Source organism: Eublepharis macularius, chromosome 4, assembly GCF_028583425.1.
Source record: "Eublepharis macularius isolate TG4126 chromosome 4, MPM_Emac_v1.0, whole genome shotgun sequence".
In the NCBI taxonomy this organism is placed as follows: domain Eukaryota; kingdom Metazoa; phylum Chordata; class Lepidosauria; order Squamata; family Eublepharidae; genus Eublepharis; species Eublepharis macularius.
This window is the reverse complement of record NC_072793.1, coordinates 154,379,664-154,405,788: the sequence shown is the minus strand read 5'-3', so window position 1 is coordinate 154,405,788 and position 26,125 is coordinate 154,379,664. Positions and strand designations below refer to the sequence as shown.

The window sequence follows — 26,125 nt, the reverse complement described above, 5'->3', positions numbered from 1 at the left end:
TGTAGCTCTCCTGGAATTACAACTGATCTCCAGGTGATAGAGGTCAGTTCACCTGAAAGAAATGGCTGCCTTGGAAGGTGGACTTTATGGCATTATACCCAAATGAGGTCCCTCCCCTCTTCAAACCCCTCCCTCTTCAGGCTCTACCCCCCAAATCTCCAGGACTTTCCCAACCAGGGGATGGCAACCCTAGCTTGATGGCTGAGTAGGGATTTGAACCTGGCTCTCCTAAACCCTACTTCAACTTTCTGACCATTACCTCTGCCCCTCCACACTGCCCCTTATGCTTGGAACTGTCTCTCAAAAACCCCACTGATATAGAGTCTCTTTGCACAAGACATCTTACACAGGGACACTCAAGTGAAAGATTTTACACTTGTTCTCCCACTGTGGATACACATGTGCCACTTGGGAGAGACAGTACACTTGAATATAAGACCACACAGAAAGTAAGTTACTTGAGCGTCCCCATGTAAGATATCTTGAGAGTCTCGTAGTGTTGCCAACAGCCCTGATGTGGTAGTTCTTTACTTGCAGGGAGCTTTTTTATTTTACATGGGAGCTTTTTATATCATGGGGGAGTATTAAAAATTGTGCCCTCCACCTGCAGGATGAAGTGGTGCAGTCCACTCTGCCAATTCAGGCTTCAACCACCTCTGTATGTGTACATATATACATTATTTAAAACATTTATAAGCCTGCCTTTCTCCAAGTCTTGAAGTAATGTTAGCAAAGTGTTTTGAAGGCACTTAAGATGCTATACAAATGGTAAATATCATATTCCCTAGGAAAGCAGAAAAGAAAAACACGCTCCCGGGAATCTGGGACAATGGGACAGAATGCAGCCCTGTCTGAATCCTCTTTTGAATATCACAGCTAGAAAGTCATCCACTTCGATGAGTATCTAGGCCAAGCAGCAAGCAAGCAAGCAAGCGACATCTCAGCTGGCTGTTTCCCCCCCAAGCAATTTAGCTGTAGGTGATGTAGCTTCAAAAGGGTTCTAGCCAAAATGCTCACTCTTCCTACCCACCCACTGATCACTTATGCTTCTATCCCAGCCCATCAGTAGCTCTCAAGTAGTTTTGATGTTAAAATCATCAAATAACAACAACTCTACAGTTACATGCACTATATACAATTAATGCAATCCATCAAAAGAAAACGGCGGCGTTGTTTTTACTAAAACGTACTAAGCACCACCGGTTTTGCTTATGATCTTTTCCACTTCTAAATGATATGGCTCAGATGTAACCATGGTTTGCTGCTACTCTTAACACGCGTCCAGTCTTACCTGGCACAAATGACCCACCCCGTGCATTGGCACACTGAGAAAGTAGCTATGCGTATGCACCCTCCCCGTGATCAGCAACGCAGAACATTACTGATTACCGGGAGTGGGTGTGTACACAGCCAATTCTTCCACACAGTTGCACTTGGCAGACAACCAATCAGAAGATGGGGCAGCACGTTCATACCCACACTCACTCCCTACACAGTGAGTTAACACACAGGAAGGTTGTCTGTGCCAGGCTTCTGTGTGCAGCATACACTTCATTTTTCTTTATACATGTATTTAGTAATTCTCATGTTACATTCAACACAAAGTAGAGCAGAATGTGTGATTGAATGGATGCATCAATTGTATTAATATGCCTCTATGGCTAAATTAACTTCTACTATGCACAATAGACCAACACAGGAATTCCAGGAAAATGGAGAAATTTTTTTGAATACATAGCTGGAAATTAAGAAAAATCCAGGTTAACATGGATATAAATCAATTATAAAAATGTTGACTATAAAATGTGATGTATATGATTGAATATAGAATGTTGAGTATAACATTTTGGGTACAAGTAATTAAGACGAGGGAGAGAAGTAATATTTCTGTTATTCTGTATTCTGTTCAAGATGCTTTATGCACTTTCTATTGCCTTTTTTCTTCTTTTAAATAAACTTATATAAAAAAGAAAAACAATCCACACCTTTATCCAGGTACTGGTCCCAGGGCTGTCAGCCAAATGCATAATCACATTGGGTTGGCGCTGTAGGATTCCACCGAAGTCACATCCTGCAATCAAAGCAACGGCCATTTTCCTGGCATTTCCCCCCTGCTGCGTTACCAAGCAGTTGTGGGAATCAGGGACTGCTAGGTGGGAGGACACCTGCTATAGTAGGAGACCAGGCAATGCTAACCCATTCCAGTTTCATTTATAAAGTGAACTCACATTGGCTCTGTATGGCACCGCTGGATGTGGTCCTGGAGCCAGCCTCCCGGCCACCCTCACTGCCAGCCTCCTGGCCCAGGAGCGCTTCCCCGAGGGTCCCCAGCTCAGTAGCCCTATTCACCCAGGGGTGGGTAAACCCACCGGCATGCATGGGGCCCCAGCAACCAGAGACAGGGCCAGCCTGTAGCAGAAAGAAACGGAAGAAGCCCCAGGAGCAGCAGCCCGACACAGCTGTTCAGCTGATGCTCACAGTGGCGCAGCAGCTCCCAAGGCCCTCACCACCAGCATCCTGGGCCCAGCTGGCCAGGGCTCCTCATGGCCTGGAGGAGGAGAGTTGGCAGATCAAGCCTCCTCAGTGGCAGCAGATGCTGGACCTAGCCAGAAGAGGCAGTGCCCAGGCAGCGCAGGATGGGCTTGGCCAGGATTGGGGGGGGGATGGGGGGAACCTGGAGGGACGGAGGTGTGGGGGAGGAAACACAGGGTTGGCTGAGGGAGCCAGGGGGCAGGGCAGAGGGAGAAAGGAGCCAGTACGAAGGCCAACAGCCAGAGGCCCCACCTGGGCAGGGGCAAGGCCTGGCATCAGGGTGGTTCAGGGATTGGTGGGGTTGGTGGAGGAAGGGGAATAAAAGGGGAACTCCCAGGGACTCCAGGGAGGAAATGGCTGGCCTGACATGAGAACAGAGAGAGTGAGGGAAGTCAGAGCACAGCAGGGAAGGAGGAGACAGGTGCTGTAAACCCCCTCCCCAATGGGCCCAGGATCAATGGGCCTTCATATTGGGGCCCTATCCCATGGGTAGTCAAGGAATAGGAGCTGTGGTATTAGCTGATGCAGGGCAACGCAGGAACGGTACATCAGCTCCTGGTACCAGTCCGTCATCGCACCATGGTACTGACAGCTGTCCACGACCATCCCTGGGCGGGCCACCAGGACGCCCAGAAGATGGAGGCCCACTTCTTCTGGCCCATCTTAACCCAAGATGCCCAAGAGTACTGCCAGGTTTGCTCCCTCTGTCAATGGACCTCGTCCCAAGTGTCCCCTCAGGCTCCATTGGCTCCGCTCCCGGTTATGTGTGAACCCTTTGAAAGGGTGACTATGGATTTCATGGGACCCCTTCCCCGTACCCCAAGAGGGGCTCAGTACCTAATAGTTCTGATGGACTATGCAGTCCAGTACCCAGAAGCCGTGCCCCTCTGGGATATGAAAGCTCCCGGCATAGCACAAGTCCTAATCTGATTCTTCACCCAGATAGGCCTGCCAAGGGAAATCCTGACGGATTGCGGAAAGCCTTCACCTCTCATCTCACCAAGCAACTGTACTAGATCTCCAGGTCCGCCAGGTATTCCCCAGCATCTATGACCCGCAGACGGATGGGCTAATGGAACGGTTTAACCAAACCTTGAATGCCATGCTGCGCAAGTTAGCTCATGAGAAACCCTCACAATGGGATCTCTTTGTGGACCCCTTTTTGTTTGCGGTCCGGGAGACATCTCAGGTTTCCACTGGGTTCGCTCCATTTGAGCTCCTATATGGCCGGAAACCCTGAGAGATTTTGAACCTGGTGGAGGAGCAATGGGGCCCCTGAGAACAACTGGAACCCCAACCCATCCCCGTTTATGTTCAAGCGCTGCGGGACCACCTCGAGAAGGCCCAAGAGGAGCCTTACAAAATCTCCTGGCTGCCCAAGCCGTCCAGAAGGCCTATTATGATAAGATGACCCTTGTGGTGGGAGCCTGGGTCCTCATAAACCGAAGACTAATAGGCCCTTGCCCAGGAGACCCCTGGCAGGGACACTTTTCCGTCACTCGGGTCCTCGGGTCCCTTTCTTAGGAGGTCTGGTGCGGGCCATTACGATGACACCACAAACAGCTCCACATTAACGACCTGAAGGCCTGGCAGACGGGCCAACCAGCCCCTAACTCATGTGGCCTGGCTGAAGAACCCTTGGAACTCCCTGAAAGTGAACTACCTTGGCCACCAAATTCTGGTGGTCCAGAACAACCACTCATAGATGCTGATTTCACTGAGGTCCAACACGCTCAAGTCCTAGGCATTCTAAAATGACAACCCCAGATCTTTTCATGACAGCCTGGATGTACGATGGTTACACACACCATGACCACTCCCCTGGGGAAAGTGGCACGAGCCCCCTAGTGGCCCCTACCTCAAAAATGGTGGGAAGTTGTCGCATGGGAGGTGGAGGACATGTTGCAGCTTGACGTGATAGAACCATCATGTAGTGCTTGGCAGAGTCCAATTCTGCTGGTCCCAAAGCCGGACAGTTCAGTAGGCTTCTGTGTAGACAAAGTAAACGAAATTGCTAAATTTGATGCTTCTGTGTAGATGAAGTAAACGAAATTGCTAAATTTGATGCTTACCCTATGCCTCGGTCAGACCTGTTAATAGATCAGCTTCGCACGGCCCACTTCCTATCGGCCTTAGACTTCACCAAGGTCACTTACTGTCAAGTGCCCATGGCACTCAAGGATAAAGAAAAGACAGCCTTTGCCACTCCCCAGGGGTTATATCAGTTCAAAGTAATGTCAGCCTCCACGGGGCCGCAGCAACCTTTCAGCAATTGGTAGACCAGGTACTAACCCACTGTCAGAGGTTCACTTGAGCCTACATCAATGACATCATCATCTCTAGCCCCAACTGGCTGTCCCACCTCCAACGTCTTTCGGTGGTGATCCAAGCATTGGCTGAGGTGGGACTTCGAGCAACCCCGTTAAAAGTTGCATCTGCTTTAGGGAATTGATGTACCTAGGTTACCAAGTGGGCTGGGGCATTCTCCGACCTGTACCCAACAAAGTGACCACCCAGGAGCAGAGCCCAAAACCTTACATGAAGTGGCAAATGAGGCGGTTCCTGGGCCTGGTTGGCTATTACAGTAAGTTCATTCCCCACTTTGCCAGCCAGGACAGCCCTATGTCAGACTGTTTGAAAAAGGACCAGCCCACCACAATTCGCTGGACACCGCAGTGGAACATGCCTTTGAGAACCTGCAACAGGCCTTATCTTGGTCGCCAGTGTTATGCAACCGGGATTTTGCAAAGCTGTTCATGGTCCATACGGATGCTTCTGTGGTGGGCCTCAGGAGCATGCTTTCACAGATCATAGATGGCCAAGAACATCCCGTACTTTTTCTTAGCTGCAAGTTACAGCTGGCAGAGACCCAATATGCCACAGTGCAGTGAGAGGCACTTGCAATTAAGTGGGCCATGGGAGCCTACTTGGCAAACAATCACTTCACCCTCGTCACTGACCACACACCCCTCCTCTGGATAGCCTGTATAAAGGAACACAAACACACACACACACACACACACACACACACCACATCTTACGCTGGTATCTCTCTCTCCTTCCTTTCAGTTTCACCCTCCAGGATCGTCCTGGCTCTCAGCATGCAAATGCGGATTACATGTTGCGAATCCACGAACACCCCTCAACCCTGGCATTGACCACTCCTGGGGGGTGTCCAACGCTGCCAGACATGGCTCCAGATCCAACCTCGTGGCCATCCTCCCTGCCAGCCTCCCAGCCCAGGAGCACTTCCCTGAGGGTCCCCAGCTCAGCGGGTGGGTAAACCTGCTGCCGGGCACAGAGACTCAGCAACTAGAGGCACAGATGGCCTGGAGCAGGAAGAAACAGGGGAAGCCCCAGGAGGAGCCACCCGACGCCGCCACTCAGGTGACACTCACGGTGGCACAGCAGCAACCCCAATAGCCACTGCAGCAGCTCCCGAGGCCCTTGCTGCCAGCATCCTGGGCCCGGCCAGGTGGGGCTCCTCGTGACCCAGAGGAGGAGAGCCAGAAGGATCAGGACTCATCAGCGGCAGAGGACACTGGACCTAGCTGGAAGAGGCTGCGCCCAGGCAGTGTGGGACGGGCTCGGTCAGGATGGGGGGAGGGACAGGGGAGGATCCTGGAGGGAGAGAGGTGGGAGGGTAGAAAACACGAAGTTGGCTGAGGGAGCCAGGGGGCCAGGCAAAGGGAGGCCAACGGCCAGAGGCCCCACCTGGGCAGGGACGCCTGGCATCAGGGTGGTTCAGGGATTGGTGGAGGAAGGAGAATAAAAGGGGCACTCCCAGGGACTCCAGGGAGGAAATGGCGGGCCTGACATAAGAACAGAGAGAGTGAGGGAATTCAGAGCACAGCAGGGAAGGAGGAGGAGACGGGTGCTGTAAACCCCCTCCCCTCCCCATACCTGAGGCTGAGGGAGCACCCCCAGTCAAGCAAGAATGGCGGAAGGTAGACCCAGCGGCACATACACTCGCAGGCGCTTTCTTACAAACAGATGGGCAATTGTATATATGGAATGTATGTGTAGTCACTGTAACATGTGAACAGGCTTCTGTGAACAAGGGTTGCCAGGTCTCCTGGGGGTGAAAGCGGGAGATGGGGCAGTCATGGGGGGAGTGGTGCTTTGGGGGAACTCACCTCTTTCTCATGTACAAAGTGTGCACATGTTCCAGAGCACTCCCAGGTCACATTGGGAATGACATCATTCCCAGCACAACACAGAAGTAACTAATCACACTTGGACGACTGAGTAAAAATCTACCCCAAACACTAAACTGGAAGGGGGGATTTTTACTCATTTGGCACCAGAGAGATGTGGGGCATGCTTTGCTCACTCCACTCTGTTCCCACATCTCCCCTCTGCTGGCTAGGTGAAAGGTGGAGGGGTGTGGAAGCTGGGAGATCCTCCACTCCAGCCGAGGCACTGGCAAGCCTAACCCTCACATTCCTGCCTCCATGCTCCCCTCATGCACAGCTGTGGCAAGTCAAAGTTTGTCATTACATCTGATCCCAAGTTATAGTTTGCATTCCTCCCCACTAACCAGGATTCTGAACCATGACTGAAACCTGGCTTGTAATTTTGCTTTGTACAGAAAAGTGTAAACTATCGTTTGCACTCAGACATCAAGCTAAACCAGGATTTGCCACAAAGGTGAGAGGAGGTGTGTGAGAGAACTGCACAAACCTGAGAATTGCCCTGGGTTCATCCAATGCAAAAAATAGATTTATAATTTAATTTGAGGCAAATGGGAGATTTCTGACTGGAAGACATCCAACTTCTTTCATATTTGATGGGCACATCTCAGAGTCTGGCCTGATTTCAAGATATTAGATCCAGCAATTCTGCTGAAGTGAAATAGATCTGTGGGGGCTAATGCCTGTGTAAATCATCTTGAAGGTTATGAATGTACCAAATCAATCAACGTACGTCAATTAACACTTTTTTGGGAAACAGTTATCTGAGCCCGTTGAAAGATAACTGGGTTCAGCATTCTTTTGAATTCACTCCTAGTTTTGCTTAGCTACATAAAAGAGGTTGTGTGACAAGAAAGCTTATGAGTTGATTAAAGAGATGTTAATTACTGCTTATGTGTTACTAGGTGGCTAGTGGAAGAAGCAATCTTCCTTCTGTAAATGAATGGCTAAGTAAAGAACTATGGAGCATAATGAAATAAGAGTTAAGTTTACTCCTCTAATTCAAAGAAACCAAACAGAATAAGAATGGACACATTTGATTTAAATTGATCTTTATATATAACATTTTGTCTAGAAACCCACAATCTTAGTCGTCTTGAAGTAATGATAGTATAATGTACATGCTCACTGTGTAACATATTAACGGCATAATTGCATAAGAAGTCTACAATTTGCTCTTGCAATTTTGCAGAGCTGTATGCAATTTAACGTACGCGTATGTAATTCCAGCAGATTTAACACGGACAGTGACTCTTTTAATTATTTTTTATTGCTGTCTTTAAAATTAATAACTACTTGTTTTTAAATGTGTGTGTATGCTTGAAGCATTCTAATAATTTTTTAGGGTTTAGGGGTTTGAACCAGAGGCCTCTGACATTATCTCTTTAAAAGCTGTTTGAGAGGCAGCAATTAGCAAACGATGGTGTTCAGCTCCATTCCATGAAAGTCTTTGGGTGCTGATTTTTGTGGGTCCAATCTCTATTCAAGTCGTAGGAGCAGATCGAGCTGGAAATCCTCCTTGAATGGGATGGGAGCGGGCAGAGTTTTCTTACATAGATGAGGTGCAGTAGTGTATATTCTGTTTGATTTCCTTGAATATTTTTATTGGTTTATGGTCACTCAGGACATATTTCTCCAGACTTCTTGCCAACTCTGGGTTGGGAAATTCCTGGAGATTTGGGGGCATAGCTTGGGAAAGGCATTGTCTGGGGAGGGGAGAGAGCTGTACTGGCACTTGAGGAAGACCTTTGTGAATCAAAGGAGTTAGCGATGGACCACTAAATTTGTGCACCTGGTACAAGAGTTGTAGGGAGGATAGCACGCTCACTACATATCATCCCTCGTTGCTTGGTCTTGAAAGTATAACTCTCCTTGAAAGTCAGGTAGAAGTAAACATGCACACGCGTAGGCAGGGCTTTTTTCTGGGAAAAGAGGTCATGGAACTCAGTGGGTTGCCCTTGGAGAAAATGGTCACATGGCTGGTGGCCCCGTCCCCTGATCTCCAGACAGAGGGGAGTTTAGATTGCCCTCCGCGCCATGGCGCGGAGGGCAATCTAAACTCCCCTCTGTCTGGAGATCAGGGGGCGGGGCCACCAGCCATGTGACCATTTTCAAGAGGTTCTGGAACTCCGTTCCACCGCGTTCCCACTGGAAAAAAGCCCTGTGCGTAGGTGAAACCAAGTATCCTAAAACCTGAATAAATCCCATGGGACTGCCCCAACAGTTGAATCTCAGCTCAGACTGCTGCAGCAGCGCAGTGCTGTGCATCTTGCCAGAGGGAGGCCCCTCTGCTGTTCCACTTCAGGGATTCCCAACGGCCAAAGGGACATGAGCATGTACTATTCCCCTGCACTGAGTCTTCTGTGAATCTGATTTCTCTTTCTGTAGACTTTTCTAGATTTCTTAAATAAATCTATTTTCTTTCTGAAAGTGTGCTCATTGTTTTCCGTATCACAAGAACCATCGCCCCTTGGCAAAATAGGCGCTCAGCATGGGAGGGAAGCCATAGAGTCTACTCTCCAATGCTGCCATTTTCTCCAGGGGAATGGATTACTCTAGCTTGGAGATCAGTTGTAATTCCAGGAGAACTCCTGGTCCCACCTGGAGGTTGGCAATCACACCTGTTAAACTATTGGCCATTACAACATCCACTGGCAGTGAATTATATAATTTGCAGTGAAATCCTAAGCAGAGTTACTCCAGTCTAAGCCCATTGAAATCAATGGGTTTATACTGGAGTACGTCAGCTTAGGATTTCACTTTACTCATTGAGTAAAGAAGTACTTCCTTTTTTCTGTCCTGAATCTATTGCTCATTGATTCCATTAAGTGCCCCTGAGCTCTAGTATTACGCTTTCATTTTAAAATTTATTTATTTATTTATTTATAATGATTTTATTGGTTTTTAGATACATATACAACAGGAGGGGGACGGGTCAACACAGTCAATACGTTTTAAACACCTCACCTTACAAATATCTGTTATGTCCCCCTCATAGCTGCCTTTTTCCTGTTATAATTGGTACATCCTTCCCCAGCTAGGGAAAGCTGCACCTGTACCTGCTGAATATCAATCTGTAATGCAGAAATGATCCTCCCTCAAAAAGGTAACCCCTGACAGATGGTCAATTAACCCACTGATTCATTCATGCTACCTCTACAGCCCCAATCCCATTTAGCAATAGTTCCCCTTGTGTCCAGTACTTTCTCCATAAAGGTCAAGGTCAAACCCAAACTCTTATTTTTCAACCCATATTTTTAACCATTCATCAGAGTAGCAAAGTTGTGGTGCCACCTGCTGACAGTTAAAGAAATGACTATCCTATCTGTATCTAGTCATCTAGTCATCCTGTCTGTCTGCATGTAGTATCTAGCATTCTCACCCTCATGTAGGATGGCCATTATTTTTCAGGCTGGACTTTAGTGCATTTTCCAGCTGGGTGGTAAGCCAAAAGGCACAAGGTTGCCAATAACCACGACTAGATCCCAGACAAAGGATCTTTTTCAAAGTATTCCTGAGATCTTTGTATAGGATAAATACATTATAAATATTTATTGTGATATTTACACCTGTCTTTGGGGGGATCCAAAGCGACCTACATTATTATTATTATTATTATTATTATTATTATTATTATTATTATTATTATTATTATTATTCAATTTCTAGCCCGCCCTCCCCATAAGCAGGCTCAGGGCAGGTTACAGCAGTATAAATAATACAAAATAATACATTCTCCCCTCCCTTCAACTGTACACTTGAATAAATATAGTGGCCTTGTCCAGAATGCTGTTTTTGATGTCCTGGTTTGTTTAAGTCTGGGTTGAGTTGACATTTGATAATAAGGTTGCTTACTTGATGGGCATTAGTGGATTCAAGAACCACTGTTCCCACTCCCTTGCGGAAACTCACCAGTGACAGCCAAGCTACAAGTGACGTCTGACACAGGTTGGACGCTTGTCAGCTTCCCTCAAGTTTTGATGGGAAATGTAGGCATCCTGGTCTTGCAGCTGTAATGGAGAGCCAAGCTGTAAAACCAGGACGCCTACATTTCCCATCAAAACTTGAGGGAAGCTGACAAGTGTCCAACCTGTGTCACTTGTAGCTTGGCTCTGAGACACAACCTACTCAGCCACACACATTTTGTAGAGTCTCCTAACACAGACATATGTGCAGAAGTCTCTATTATGCATCAATATACCAAGACTTCTCAAAGGCCATCTTTCTCTTAGTCATTTTCTCAAGGGAAACTATATACAAATCACTGCTACACCACTTGGGAAACAGCTACCTCAAGCTCCTTGGCAGAAGGGCAGGGTAAAAATATAATAAATAAATAAATAACATACCATAATATGCTTGCTAGTGCCTTGAGTGGGAGCAGGGAGTGTTCAGGGGTAATACTGATGGCTTTAGTAGCACCAATAGCGTCTAATGGTTAGAGTTGATGTAGGGAGATATGGGTTTAAATCTCTTATCAAGCAGAAAGCTCAGTGGATAACCTTTGACCAGTCCACCCTCACAGAGTTGTTGTGAGGATAAAATGGAGGAGGCCAGGAAACCGTGGGTATGCCCTGAGCCTGAGCAACTTGGAGAGCAAGGGTGGGTTTTAAATTGTGATAGTTTCTTTTGGTTACCAGTATTTTCCCCCAGCTGGAGGTAAAAAGCAGGTCTAGATGGCATTTTTCAGTGGGAAACGCCCTTCCCCCCACCATTCTCGCCCTTGAAAAGAATAGCCCTGGAGGCTTCCCTTTGAAAAGAAAACTTTCTTTTCCAGTGATCTCAAAAATAAATGTGCCCTTACAGCAGTACTGTAATATTTATAAGCAGACCACATTGGAAGCAAACAAACCTCTTAAAAGCACATGCACAAGATACCCAGACAGCTACTTTGTCATTTCCCGGAGCTTATATCCCCAGTTCCTTTTAATTCCAGATAGGTAGCCATGTTTGTAACAGCAAAATTCAGCAGGAGTGTAGCAGTAAATTAAAGTTTAAACTGGAATAAATGTTAGTGTTTAAGATGCCACCGGACTCCTGTTTAATTTTAATTCTGGATAGAAACGTTTGGCTACCTCTCTGCTTCTAGACCACTCTTCCAAAATTGCCAGCTGGCCTTCCACATACACCCGTCTGAGGCAGAGACGTTGCCTCCAGATTCTGATGGGCATCTTGTTCAAGACCGTGGAGAGATTCCCACCTCCCCATCTTCTACCCATTCATTCCCTTTGTTGAATCTCTCAACAAGCCATCCTGGACTATTAAACTGCATTCCAGCTCACAAAAGGAACAGCCCAACCCTGAATGGGCCCTCTTTTGTCATCTGTGAGAAGGCATATTTGTCCATTTAGATATACCTGTAAAACATCTTATAGCGGGAACAAAGAATAAATGAACTTGCTCCTTAACTTATTTTGTCTTAGTCAAAACCAGGGTGCCTTTCAAGTGCAGAGTAAAATGAAATTCTAAGCCATGTTTCTGATTGTAGAATGCCTGGGAAGAGATTGTGGAAAATGAGTTCAAAAGTGTGATCTTTTGCAAGGGTGGGCTGGGGGGAACAAATGTGCCGATCAATACTGAATTTGTACCTCATGCTGGAGCTTGCCAGGCCATCTGGGCTGGTGACCTTTATCCAGCCCGGCACTTTCTCTGGCTGACTTGAGAACTAGTTCTCATGATCTTTGTATATGGAAATCTGATATTTTTAGGAGAGTTTGAAAGGCATTTTAAACACACATATGAATAAATTTAACCCATATTTGACCATCTGCTTTTCTGTGATGTTAAGACACGGCTGTTTCAAAGGCCATCTTTCAAAAAAATTTCTTGGTGGGGTGGAACGAGCTGCAGTTTGGGATTGCTCTATAGACTACTTTATCATGAACCTTTTACAACCCAAACGCACACACTTTTGGGGGGTTGTTTTCATTTTGAAAGGTGCAGAAAGTCAATTTTAGGAATTATACTATTGCTTAATTTATAAAAAGAATATGCTTCAGCTCACATTATATTTAACGATGCACCGTTATGTTGTATTGATAAATCCAGACCTGAAAATCTTTCTCATACCTCAGCATTGCTCTCTGCTCATGGATTCAGGATTTTGCTTCCTTGTTTTCCCTCTTTGAGATCCTGAGGACTGGTAACCAAGTTCAGCCTCTTGGCCACTAGAGGTTCCTCCCCTTTTCTCCCTCCCACGTGAATTCAGTGAAGGTGTTCTGGCTGCTGGGCTTTCTTTCTGGGTATTGGGGGGGCCTGGACAACTTAACCCCACCTTATTGATTCTCCACCTGGAAGCGTCGCCTGTGCTGGAGAGACACCTACATGCTTCACCCAGGGCCGACCAAAGTGAAGACTTTTTCAGGCGGCCTGAGCTGAACTCTTCAGGTGAGTGGGTTAGACTCGGGCGGGGACCGAGGGGTTGCCTCTGTACAGCATTGGAAGGCTTCTGGGGAAACGATCCGGCCGGAGGGGCAGCAGTAACAGGTTCTTGCGCTCTCCTCGGCATTTGATCTTTAGAAACGTTGGAACAGGGAAGGAAAGAAGTATATTTGCATGGAAAGACATAACCCAGCGTCTAAAGAACACCCCCCCCCCCATCTATGTTGATTGAGGGCTGTGGGATTAAAAAAATAGAGGGGGGGCGATTCATGATAACTGTAAATAGATCCCCTTAATGCGCTGAGAAAGTTTCCTTCCCCCCACCCCTGCACAACCACGAGTGATTAAAATGGGCCCAGATCTTTCTAATTGTGCCTTGCTGGTTGTGCTCTCAAACACATATCCTAGGAGCAGGACTTATTGTGGATCAATTCATTTGAAATAAAAATGTGTGTTTACCCAGAGTATGAATTAATAACCATGTCACCCTTGTCTTCCCCTCTTATTTATCTTATTAAACGTCATGTCCATTTATGATATTATACATAGAATCATAAGAGTTGGAAGAGATCTCCAGGGTCATCTAGTCCAACCCCTGCACCATGCCCAGAAGCCAAAGTGGCCTCTAGAAAATTGCTTCTGATCCCAAAGTAGCGATAAGCATTACCCTGGGCATGTAAGACGGGGCCAGGAGAACTAAGTACTGATGTAACTCTTCCAGCCCTTCTGCTCATGATCTGCCTCAGAGCTTACATATACAAGTATATAGGTTAAATATACATTTGATTGTTATATATAGCTGTAGTCTCATTTGTCAGTGGAGCTGCTGTTATAACTAAGCAGAATTATCCTTCCCCTTCCTATTTATTCAGATATTTTCATCCTGCTTTCCTCAATGAGGGTCCAAAGGGCCTTGCACCCTCCTCCCCACCTCCTCCATTTTATCTTCACAGCAACAGCTCTGGGAGGTAAGTTAGTGAGGTCCAAGGTCACCCACTGAGTTTACATGATAGAATGGGGGTTCAAACCTTGCTCTCACAGATCCTAGCAGTATATGCTAACCACTACACCACTCTATTTAAACTATTTCCCAAATCCGCATACTAAAAAAATCAGATTTAGTATGCGGTAGCAGTAAAGTGAGGTTTTGAAATCTCTAAATTTTTAAAAATTATTTTGAATCCTGGGTGCCAGCTAATACTCTTTTTCTCTAGATCATCTGCTATTAATTCCATACTCCAAGGAGAAACATGGCTACCGAAGAGCGAGTTCAGGTAAGACAGGTTTCTGGAAAGTCAGAAGAGAGGGTTCAAGGTTTATGGGTTTTGCCTTGGGCTGAGAAAGGTCGGGGGGGGGATAGATAAACTATCAAGGAAAGCCTATCTGATCTTGATCTGCCTGTCTTGCAAGTCCAAGGGCTGAGAATTGTCCCATTGTCATATTAGCTCAGAGACAGGTTTAAGTGGTCACACCCCTAGAAGGCCTGCAAGCAAAGCAGGAAGGCCAATGCTTCCCTCAGTATCACCTGGTGTTCAAAGGGACACTGCCTCTGAACATGGAGGTTCCATTTAAGCATTATATTTAATCGCTGTTGACAGACCTGTCCTCCATGACTTCGTCTACTCCCTTTGCAAAACTATTGGCACATTTTATTTATTTTCTTCATTAACTCTGCTGTTCTCCCATGAAACAGCTTACATTGTTCTGTCCTCCATTTTACCCTCACAACATCCTTGTGAGGTAGGTTAGGCTGAAAGTATTTTGTAACAGCGAATTCCATAAATTACACATGTAGTGCATAAGGAAAGACGTCCTTTTGTCTCTCCTTAATCAACTGGCCATGAGTTTGAGGCCTGAAAGATGTGCTGACACAAGTAATTGAGAACGTAGGAGCTTACAGACAAGACAAGTGAGGTACTGGTTCACGGAGCAAGTGCCAGAGGAGCTGGGTCTTTGAGGGGAATGTCAAAGGGTAAAAGGCAGGGTGGAATTCTAATGCAACAAGAAGAAAGGCCGCCACAGATACGATACAACACCACTATCTACCATAGTCCAGACTAGTACACTAAGCAACACGTGCAAACCCAGAAATATTTCCAGAGCCAATCCCTCAGTAGCCAATTTAATGGGGGTGGGGAGTGTGTGTGCAATTATTTTTTTAAGAAGCTGAACTTAAAGCAACTGAACTTTAATTTTTTAAATATCTCTATTGTTTTTTGTTAACCAAACACAAGTAAAAGGTTAAATGAGATCCCAAGAAAACAATAAGTAAGTATACTAGGCTCACCATTTAAAATGACTAAGTAGGCTGGACCCAACCCGAATTCTACATCTAGTGAAAGGAAAATAGAGAGAGAGAGACATTGCTTACTCTGGATTATACATTTGAAGAAAGATTTTGCCCTCATGAACCAAATAATAATGAATATTTTTTGCTATCTTGTGCTTTTCAGTTTACAAATTCCTTAGGGAAGCATTTGTGGATGAGGGTCACGTTTTTGAACCAGGATTGGTTTGTAACATGTAAAGTTCCTTTATTTGTGGTCTGTGCTACTAGGATTCATTACAAACTATGAAATCGAGAGTAACTCTGTTTAGGATTTCACTGTAAATTGCAGAGATAATGAATGGATCCGAATGCTTCTTTGTCTGTTTTTATATATTGTAAGGCTATATTGCCATAAACAATACATTTTGGATGTGTTTCCCCCCCTCTACGCCTGAGCAAATGTTGATGGGGGAGGGGCTCTTCTTGCTTTAGGAACCTGCCACCTTTGAAGAGGTATCAGTGAATGTCATTGAAGAAAAGGAGTTCCCTCTGGATCCTTATCTGCTTGCTCTCTCTGGAAACAATATACAGCAGTATTGCACCATGCTGTCCTTGTTGGGTAAGAGGCGAAACTTAATCGTATTTGCTTCCTGAGATGTTAACAATACAGAAGCCCCTTGTCGCCGACTTCCAAAGCTGCCTATCAGAAAAGCAAATACCAATTGTTAAAAACAATGCAAAGACAATTCAACACAGGAACAATACGATTGTAGCTGTTATAAACTCACGTGACCTGTTACAGTAGCAGTCATTAAAAAGCTAGCAATAAGTATCTTAAAATGTCCCTGACAAGGCTCCTCTGAAGAAGAAAAAAAAGATCCCTTCACACTCTTTTGAAAGAAGAAGCTGTGCCAAGGAAGGACATGTACCCCTGGACCCTCACCCTAAGGGCACTGCTGTGTCCAGTGTCTGGCCTCTCTGCTTGATGGGATTTGAATCTGGGACTCGTTTATTCAAAACACAACTGAACGAGGGGCGGGGAGGGGAATAGGGAAGCAGGGCTCAGCCAGCCTTTCTCACTAGGTAGAGCTACAATGTATTTAGGCTGGGCTGCTGAAAAATGAATGGAAAATTAACTTCCACATAACATACATACAAACTTCTGTTAGCCATTATCAGCACAGTCAAATACTTTTGTGTATTATAGCGTCTTATGAATAATTAACATCAGAAATGAAAGCACGGAATAAAAAACTTATTTTTTAAGTTCAATAGTTTTTTCCCCTCCAACCTTTAATGAACGCTTCCCTTATGTAAATGATGACTTCCTATAAACATTCTGCTATGCACATAGCCATAGTAATACAAGGAGGGATATTTAACCAATCCTGGACCAAGGACTTTATTTGTATTATTTTTTATTCTTTCCAACAACCATTTCTCTTTGTGCCCTCAGAGAGAAGTACAATATGCAGTAGGCCATTCAAAGACATTTTTCAGAGCCTAATTACATGATATATTGTAGTTAGACTAGTCTATGTCTGCATTGGGTCTGCCTAGGATTTGTTTTGCCCAATAGTTTTGAGCAAAACCCCAGTATAGCAACCTAATTCCCCCTCTTCCAACCTGTGAAGTGCCAGCAGGGATCAGGGAGAAATGCTGAGAGGTCTCCCACTATAACGGGAGACCTGCCCCCCCCCCACTCACATACATCCTCTCCCCACTCACAATGGTCCCAGTCTGAATTGAGGCACTGCACTGCTGGGAATTAAGGTTCAGTACAGAGCTCCCAGCTCAGATCTGGCTGATATGACCCAAGGCAGATACAGACTAGTTTACTAGTGTAATTACAATATAACATGTCATTAGGCCCTGAAAATGTCTTCGAATGGCCCATAGCAGATTGTCCATATAGGAGGGCATGGAGAGAAGCAGTTGTTGAAAGGAACAGAGTTCATTAATCATAGTCCACCATGATTACCACCTCTGGCCACCACTAGCTCTTTGCAGGAAAAGTTGAGTAGGTCTTTTTCCTGTCTTTCCCCCCTCTTTATATTACTATAATAGCTTGGGGAGCCCAATTTTGATTTGCTAAACCTTGGGCAGTTCCACACAAGGGGTTTCCCTTCAGTTCTGGCCCCATACAACTTTGGTTTATCCTCTAATATCCACATACGTTTTTGTGCCTTTGGTTTTTGTTTCAGCCCCTTGCGTGGGGGGGGGATTCCACTTCTTTTGAGACCCCTTTTACCCATTTTTTTTCTGAAAGCTGATTCTGAGTTGCCTTTTTTCCTCATGCTTAATATTTCTTTCAGTTTTCTTTTTTCTGACCACTACCACCCACATTCAACCCACTTTTCAATTAATGGACTTTCATCATTCTCGAACCACTCCTCCCTCTATCTCCCCACCCCTTGTTTTGTTTTCAATCTTTTAAAAAGAAATTTAATACAAACATGCACACGTTTTTAAAAACTTTTGTTCAGCAATTCAGCAAAGCATGACAAGGGGGCATAAAGGAGGTAGGCCCCACTACAGTATGCAGAGCTGCAACAAGTATGCTGAAAAAAGGATTTTTATTCATTCCTCGTGCATGTTCATATCACTATATAGATGTAAAGGTTGGTTTTTTGAAAGAAAAGATTGTGTACGTGTGTGTGCGCACGTGCGTGTGTGTGGAAGAGAGAAGGGGACAAATGGTAGCAACTTAGAGCCAAGCTACAGGTGACACCTTACACAGGTTGGACACTTGTCAGCTTACCTGAAGTTTTGATGGGAAATGTAGGCGTCCTGGTTTTACAGCTTGGCTCTCCATTACAGCTGCAAGACCAAGATGCCTACATTTCCCATCAAAACTTGTGGGAAGCTGACAAGTGTCCAACCTGTGTCAGGCATCACTTGTAGCTTGGCTCTCAGTAGCACTGTCTGCAGAGAAGACAGAGCGCAGGAGAACAAGGGATTGTGTTCTCAGTTGCCCGCCAGTCTGCTCCCTTGCTCCCTGCCTGCCAATTACTGGTGATCAGCAGCACCTAGCAAGCTTCCAAGCGATTGCTCACCACCGGAAGGCAACCAAGTCAACCAGGAGGTTTGCATGCTCCTGGCTGGGCATGATGACGTCACTTCCAGAAGTAACATCATGCAATTTTGGCATCAAGCTGGCGCAAAGCGTGGGAGTACTCTCACAGCCAGTGCAATGATGCCACTTCTGGAAGCAATATGGTCACGCGGAGGCCAAGACCGTGCACGTGCTTTGCTGCTTGCAAGTGAGGGGAAGACTGTTAAGTACTGGGCCAGGCCCTGCCCCCACACTGCCAGGGAGACCCTTAGCAAGGTGAGCCAGTGCTGGCCTCTGCCTGCATGCTTTTGGTCAACTGGCCCAAGCAGGGGCACTCCAGTTTGGACCATGGAGGTGGGGTGGCAGAGCTGCTCCCCTTTTTGGCTCCCCTCCTTGCAAAGAGACAGATGGGGGTAATGAAAAAGTCAAAAGCCCTCACATTTAGGCCTTGTGTTCTCCCTCAGGGGAAAGGGGGGGTGTAATCAAAAAGAAGCCTGTGGGAAGTTTTAAGGAAATGGAGGATCATGAGGTAGGTGGCGCCTTCCTTCCCACTGACAATCAAGGAAAGGAAGCCACACACAAAAAAGCCATAATCCTTCACTGTAAAAAGACAGAAAGTCTGAAACAACAGATCAAAACAGAATCGATAAGTACGTTTGTATCTAACGTACATCACAGTAAAATGATGTGGTGAACTGGGGCATAAATGCATTATGAATTTATACTCTGGGAACCTCTCCCAGAGTATATCTTGTGCCTGATACGTGGTTATTGATTTAATTTTGATCTGTTGTTGTTTACCATGACATCCTTTCTACTGTGATACTAACTGAACGGTTAGGTCTATTTTGTGGCTTCCTTTCTTTGACTGCCGGTTTGGATGTTTCCTCTGCTTTATGTCTGTACCTTCCTCACCACACTAGCCCACCCGGGTGGGTCTAATGCTCCCTGGGAGAGGATGCTTGGAAACTGAAGTGGGATTTGGAACAAAAAAGGTTCATATCCCCACTGCCCTGTCATCCTAACCCAGTGTGCGAAGAAAGTAAGACTTGGTGCTGCTTTGTTTTAATGACGCTACCCTCTGCCTCTTTATTGGAGGGGATCAAAAATGCCCTTCCCAAATGATAATGTTGGATGAGTTCGTGCATCCAGTCCACGAATCCTTGCACAGAGTAGCAGGCTGCATACCCAGGACTTCCCAAGAAGATCTCCACATGCCTCCTTGCTTTACTGCAAAGTACTGCCGTACTTTCCTTGCAGGAAAGATAAGTGGTACTTGGTTTATGGGTGGGAACAAGAACTTAGTTTAGAAAGAGAACTCTCTGGTTAAAGAAAAATTGACGAATGGTGTTCTAACTACATAAGGGAAGGGGGCTGTGGCTCAAAGACAGAGCATCTCCTTTGCCTACAGAAGGTCATAGGTTCAATCCCCGGCACCTTTGGTTATTATCAGTTAGTAACTGATGTAAAAGACCTCTAACCAACATTCTGGAGAGTGGCTGCCAGTCAGAGTAGATAATACCTTGATAGACCAATGGTTGGACTCAGTAGGAGGCAGCTTCAAGAGTTCGAACTAGTGCTCAGTCAAGTAGAGCAGGTGGGTCCCCGGCCTTTCTCAGCTTGCAGGTGCCTTTGGAATTTGCACAGTGTGGGGCACAACCATGAAATGGTTGCCACCTATTGATTAAAAATATTTTCTTCCAGACATACCAAATAAGTACACAGATTGGGCTTCCTGAAAAACCCTCATCTGGCAGTATCTGTCTTCATTTTACAGTCACATAAAGCATTTATGCAAAAGGAAGAGGAAAATATGCTTCTTTTCCCGGCTATCTCTGTTATACGAGCCCTTCTGTCATAAGCCCAGCCATTTTTAACTTTAAGTATTACTTAGAACAGTGACAGCATTGATGGGGCTGGTGAGAGCTCCTTGCACAAGTGTACAATAAAAGGTAGAGACTGGCCAAATTTTCATAGAAAAACAAATGATTTTTGAAAAGTGAAAAAAAATGATGTGATGTTATCAACTTCAACCTGGATTATAAAAATACATTAAAATGGGAAGATCTCATGACTTCAATATAAGTTTCAGTTAGGAGCATTAAACATTTTGGCCATGCAGCTCAGTAATGGTTGTTGTGGGTTTTCCGGGCTGTATTGCCATGGTCTTGGCATTGTAGTTCCTGACGTTTCGCCAGCAGCTGTGGCTGGCATCTTCAGAGGTGTAGCACCAAAAGACAGAGATCTCTCAGTGTCACCAACTGACACTGAGAGATCTCTGTCTTTTGGTGCTACACCTCTGGAGATGCCAGCCACAGCTGCTGGCGAAACGTCAGGAACTACAATGCCAAGACCATGGCAATACAGCCCGGAAAACCCACAACAACCATCGTTCTCTGGCCGTGAAAGCCTTCGACAATACATCAGCTCAGTAATCTTTAGTCTCATTGTTTTTTTAGAATATCACTCCACTGTTTACCCAGATTTACATACTTTACATAAAGCCATTGTCTGCATTTCACCACAGACATCAACAACTGAAAAAGCCCCACCTGACCCTGCCAACTTCCTAAAAATACTTGGCAGTCACCAGGAAAGATACTGGTAGGTGCTATAGTGTCTACAGGTGCCACATCGGGGACCTCTAGAATAGAGGATAGAAGGTTTTTGTGCAGCCATGGAGGAGCAGATGGTCATCAGTTGCGATATGACATTTCCTGTCCCATCACACATTCCAGGGCCATTTCAAAGTTAGAATTCCTCACAAGACTGTATCTGGACAGAAGTGTGGTGAAGCCACCATAGGATATTGGCCTGGTAACCACAATATTTTACCCACAAAAATATGTGCAGCTAAAGACTGTGAGAGGCTGTTTCAGCAAGTGATGTCTGGTGGACTGGCACATGGTGACTCTTAGAAGGACCCACAGGTCTGTGGGCCTTTCCTCCTATTTTCCAAGAAAAAAAGTTGTTTTACAATCCCAAGTACACTTGTGATGCGATGTTCCCCCATGGGTCAGTAATGACTCGGTGCTTGCACAGGGGACTACCTTTACCGTTTTTTACACTTGTTAAGGGACTCTTCGTTGAATATATCTATACAGTGCACATATTTGTAAATACATGTCTATCCCATTTAGAGATCACATTCAAGGTGGAGTCCTGTGTACACTTAAAGATGTGTGCCCGTAGTAGTCCAACAGAGCATGATAACCATCAAAAGAAAACTAATAGAAGCAGCTCAGTTTAACCTACAATGAAATCCTAAGGACACTTAAATAAAATGGGCCATTTCTGAGTAGGCTGGCTTAGGCTTCCTCCCTTAGTTCGTGGGCCTAATATTGCTGTACTATCAAATTCCGCCTTGATTGATCTGTTTGTTTTTTGCCTTGTTTTTTCAAGTATAGTTTTTGAGTTCAACCTCCTTTTCCTCTTTTTCCTTTTGGCTGGGCAGAATTTCAGAATTTCAAGCCTGAAATGTGTTTGCAAACAGAGCAAGGTGACATACCGCTCTCACTGGTCACGGTTGTAGAAGAATTTGAGGTTGCATCATGGTTGTATGAAGGTGAGGAATTATACATGTATTCTTCGAAGCAAACTAGTGAAATAGCTGTTTTAAAGTGCCATTGTACAGATGAGGATGTGAATTCAAGAGATGAAGATCATTTAGTATTTTTTTTCTTTCTCATTCTATTTATCTCTTAGTCCTTACTAAGAGGTTTTTTCCCCTCGGTGTCTTTGGGGGGTGTCTTTTGGACTTTTTTTCTTATTTGATTATCTTTTTATGTGTATAGAAGTTATAAATGGCAACCAGATGGACTACAAAAAACACTTTTTAATTGTACGGAACTTTTATGGAAGATTTCAACTTGAAAGAGCTATGTTGAAAAGAAAAGGGAGACGTTTGGGAATTAAATAGAGATGAAAATACATATGATAAGCTACTTAAAACTAATATTATTGGTTGGTATGTAGATACTAAAAGTTATAAAATGTAATTCATAAAAGAGGTAACTTAACAATGCAATCCTATGGAGAGTTCCTCCAGTCTAAGTCCATTGACTTTAATGGGCTTAGACTGGAGTAACTCTCCATAGGATTGCACTGTAAGTCTCTGGGCTGATCCAGATAGTCAGAAAAACGCACATGGTGTATTCTGCCCAAGACTGTGCCATTTCCCAAATGCTGCTATGGAATTGTATATGTGAATATTTTTTCCCAACACCAAGAACTTCCTGTACATGGAAAGATAGCAAGTCAGGGAGAAGGCTAGACCTGAACCCATTTCCATGATGTGCTTGGTTATCACCTGTAGGGAAATTTTAACATGGGGAAACATTAAGACAGGATTGTCCACTTGTATTTTTAAGAGATACAGTCCTAGTCAGGTGGCTATTTACCTTATTCACTTTCTCAATATATGTCATTTGCTGGGAGTTTATGACTTTTAAGATTTTCTTTCTACGTCCAAGGTTCTGTTGTCCACAAAACGGGCTATATAGAAGTCCCCAAATCATTGACATGACACTCAGGCCAAGGTTTCAATTCTTTATTGAAATGTGTAGTCTCCCCTATCTCAAGATTTCTTTTTAAAGAGCCATGGTCTATTCTTTCACCACTATAGATTTCCCCCTTATAAAAAAATATCACTTTGGTTAGCTGCACATTTTTTTATGACAATGTTTCCTAGAAATCCTCCCGCAAAGGCTGGGATTGTTAGTTAGATGCTGTTAATATATTTCTATAATAATATTTAGCATTTTTTTGAAAATTCTGTAGTTCTAACAATAGCAGGTTATCCATGAAACAACCCACCCAAGCATATGGTTGCTTCATTTATGTTAGAGACTTTTGAAGAAAACACTGCTTGTTTAGTTAGTTAAATAGCTTAAATAGCACACTACGAAGACTAAAACAGCAGTATACAACCTATTTGTTGTTGTTACTTTAGGTTTTTTTGTGCCTCCCATAGCGTTCCCAGCAGATTTGGAGAAAAATGCCCTCCTCTCCCTTTAATAGAGGCTTAATATGTAGAAACGGGCAGTTGAAGCATTTCCTGGCAAGGAGATAAAATAATATAATATTCCCTGATAAATAACATCCCATTAGGCCTCTATTAAAAGGGCAGGATATTTTTTTTCCTCCAGGCAGTTACCAACCCTTGTCACCCATCAACTATCAGGCTCCAGTATATAATCTAATTATAATCTAAAATAATCTTTACAGCAATTAAAACAAAAAGACAATTAAAACAACACAGTAGCCATTGAAATCAGTGCAACAGAGCTAAGACCAAGATCTATTTTGAAAGAGGAGCAAGAGTTAGGGAAGCAACCACAAACAAAATACCCTCCATCTTCAGCCAAATCCTTAGGATAACAAAAATAATTTCATATGGCTGCCAAAACTAAGGTCAGGTGCCAAACTATCAGCAAAGAAAGCAAGCCAAATCATAGAAGCCTTCAGAACAACTCCACAATTTTTAAAGGGGAGGGGAGTGGTTGTAATAGGGAATTTGCCGGATAGGCTATGGCTCCATTCAGGGAAACAGTCCGTGGAGGAACCACTTCAGTTCCCTCCTCTTGAGTGTCGAGTCCAAAGTGGTCCTTTCCAAATTGGTTCCACAAGTATAAAGGAGTCCTATAAACAGGGACTCCTGGGCTTCTGCTTTGTAAATGTTGGACCTGCAGCCACCGCAGAAGAGAAGCCAAGTGCATTCTTTCCTACCAGTCCATGCCACAAAACATACAACATACAAAAACATCTGAGCAGGTTAACATGCTCTGTAGCATACTTTGTGTCGCAGCACTGTCTTGAACTTATGGCTGTGTTCTCTTTGTTATCCAAGCAGGCAATGAGTCAGTGCCATTTGAGCCTCTGCCGCAAGGAAGCTCTGGGCCACAGGTGCGAATCCATTATGATTTTGTGCTCAACTCGGAAGGAGACATTCTCCAGGGAAGCCCCTCCAGCTGTTTGACCGTTTCCAAGCCTGAACAGGGAACTGATTTGCAGACAAGTGAGAATGAGCCTGTTGCCTCTGGGGAGCATCTCAGTATGTCCTCTAGGATACAGAATGTTCATCCTGTGGAGCAAGGGCTGATGGGATATTCAAATGCAGCTTTCCTGCAGAAGGAAGGCTTTGGGCTGCCAAATGAGGTGGATTGTACTGCAGGACAAGAAAACATAGGGAGAGCTTCTGAGCAGAATAATGCTCAGAAGACGAGTGGATTAGATCTGCTTCTAGAAAATGGTTTGAGAACTACAGGATGTTGCCGTGATTCTAGTGCTGGGGAAGTCTCCATCAGCTGCATAACCCACCAAGGGGAGAGAAATCATTCCTGCAACAGCAGTGGGGAATGTTTAAATGAGCGACTGTCTTCTGTGGTCCATGAGAGATCTTGCGTTGGAGAGGCACTATGTTCATGCCCCAGCTGTGGAAGCCCCGTTACCCACCAGCCATCCCATACTAGAGAGAAGTTGTCCAAATGCCCCAGCTGTGGACACCTGTTTAGCTGCAACACAATGAGCACTGCTGAACACCACCAGGAGACTCCTACTGATGACTGGGAGAGACTCTTCCACCAGCTGGACCTGAACTGCCATCCCAGTAACAAGGAGAAACGCTTTCACTGCCCCGATTGTGGGAGAGGCTTTGTTCACAAATCAAGTATCCCCAGGCACCAGAAGATTCACCGGAAAGAAAACCTGTCCCAAAACACAGAGCAAGACAAACGCTGCAGTCCAGAGGCGCAGTCTGGGAAGAAACCCCTTTCCTGTCCCAAGGATGGGTCGAGCTCGACTGCCAGAAACCAGGAGAAGCATGCCGCCCTGTGCGACGTGTGCGGGCAAAGCTTCTCTGTGGCCTGGAAGCTGGACAAGCATCTGGCCACTCACTCTAGAGAGAGGCCCTTCTGCTGCTCCCATTGTGGGAAAGGGTTTGTAGGCAAGTCAGTGTTGATTAGGCACCTGCTGCTGCACCAGCCACAGAAGCCCTTCCAATGCCTTTACTGTGACAAGGGCTATATTCAGAAGAGCCACCTGAACAGACATCACCAGATTCATCACAGAATGTATGGACAAAGCAACGAAAGATGTGTTGTTAGCGTCAGCCTACCTCAGGCAGATGTTGTCTCCACTGTTTAATCTTCCTTTGGAGCAACAGGCCCTTGGGAATTGCCAAGGGCAACCACCTTCTCCTCCCCTTCTCTCTGCTTTCTCTTGTTCAGGGTTCAGTTAGACGGGAGCCCTGAGCAGAGACTGCATGTCTTTCATGCACCTGGTCTACAACATCTTTTCTCTTTTTGGGGGGAGGGGGGAGTCAGTTTTGCTACCCTTCCAAAACACTTGGTGTTTGGGTAGCTGGGGAAGAGTCCATAAGCTTGCAGGAAATGCTTCCCGTTCACTTCCAGGCTGATCTGGGAATGGTTGGAAATGTGTCCTGCAGTTGCTAAAATTGTTACTAAATACCACAGCTAGCTGAGTTCCACTTGGCAGGATTCTTCCTCTTGAAACTCAACCCAAGCCCAACACCAGAAGTTGCTTTTTAGAAGACGATGCCTCACTGCAGCAGATGCTACAAATGTCTTAAAACTAATGTGGTGTAGCAGTGGGGCTGCCAACTCAAGCTTGGGAAATTCCTGGAGATTTGGGGGTGAAGTTTGGGGAGGAGAGGGAGCTCAGAGAGGGTGTGATATT

General features: G+C 45.2%; 1 protein-coding gene across 1 annotated transcript; it reads left to right on the top strand.

Moving 5' to 3' along the window:
• The first annotated feature begins 14,356 nt into the window (after window positions 1-14,356).
• On the top strand, window positions 14,357-25,573 carry LOC129327672 (zinc finger protein 34-like). The gene is made up of 4 exons (XM_054976426.1): window positions 14,357-14,380; window positions 15,868-15,994; window positions 21,885-21,995; window positions 24,282-25,573. The coding sequence occupies exons 1-4, from the start codon at window positions 14,357-14,359 to the stop codon at window positions 25,571-25,573; spliced, it is 1,554 nt and encodes a 517-aa protein (XP_054832401.1).
• The last annotated feature ends 552 nt before the right edge of the window (window positions 25,574-26,125 follow it).

Coding starts and splice junctions, on each gene's coding strand:
- LOC129327672 (XM_054976426.1), top strand. CDS start 14,357: ATGGCTACCGAAGAGCGAGTTCAG. Junction 14,381..15,867: donor CTACCGAAGAGCGAGTTCAG/GTAAGACAGGTT, acceptor TTCTTGCTTTAG/GAACCTGCCACCTTTGAAGA. Junction 15,995..21,884: donor CACCATGCTGTCCTTGTTGG/GTAAGAGGCGAA, acceptor TTGGCTGGGCAG/AATTTCAGAATTTCAAGCCT.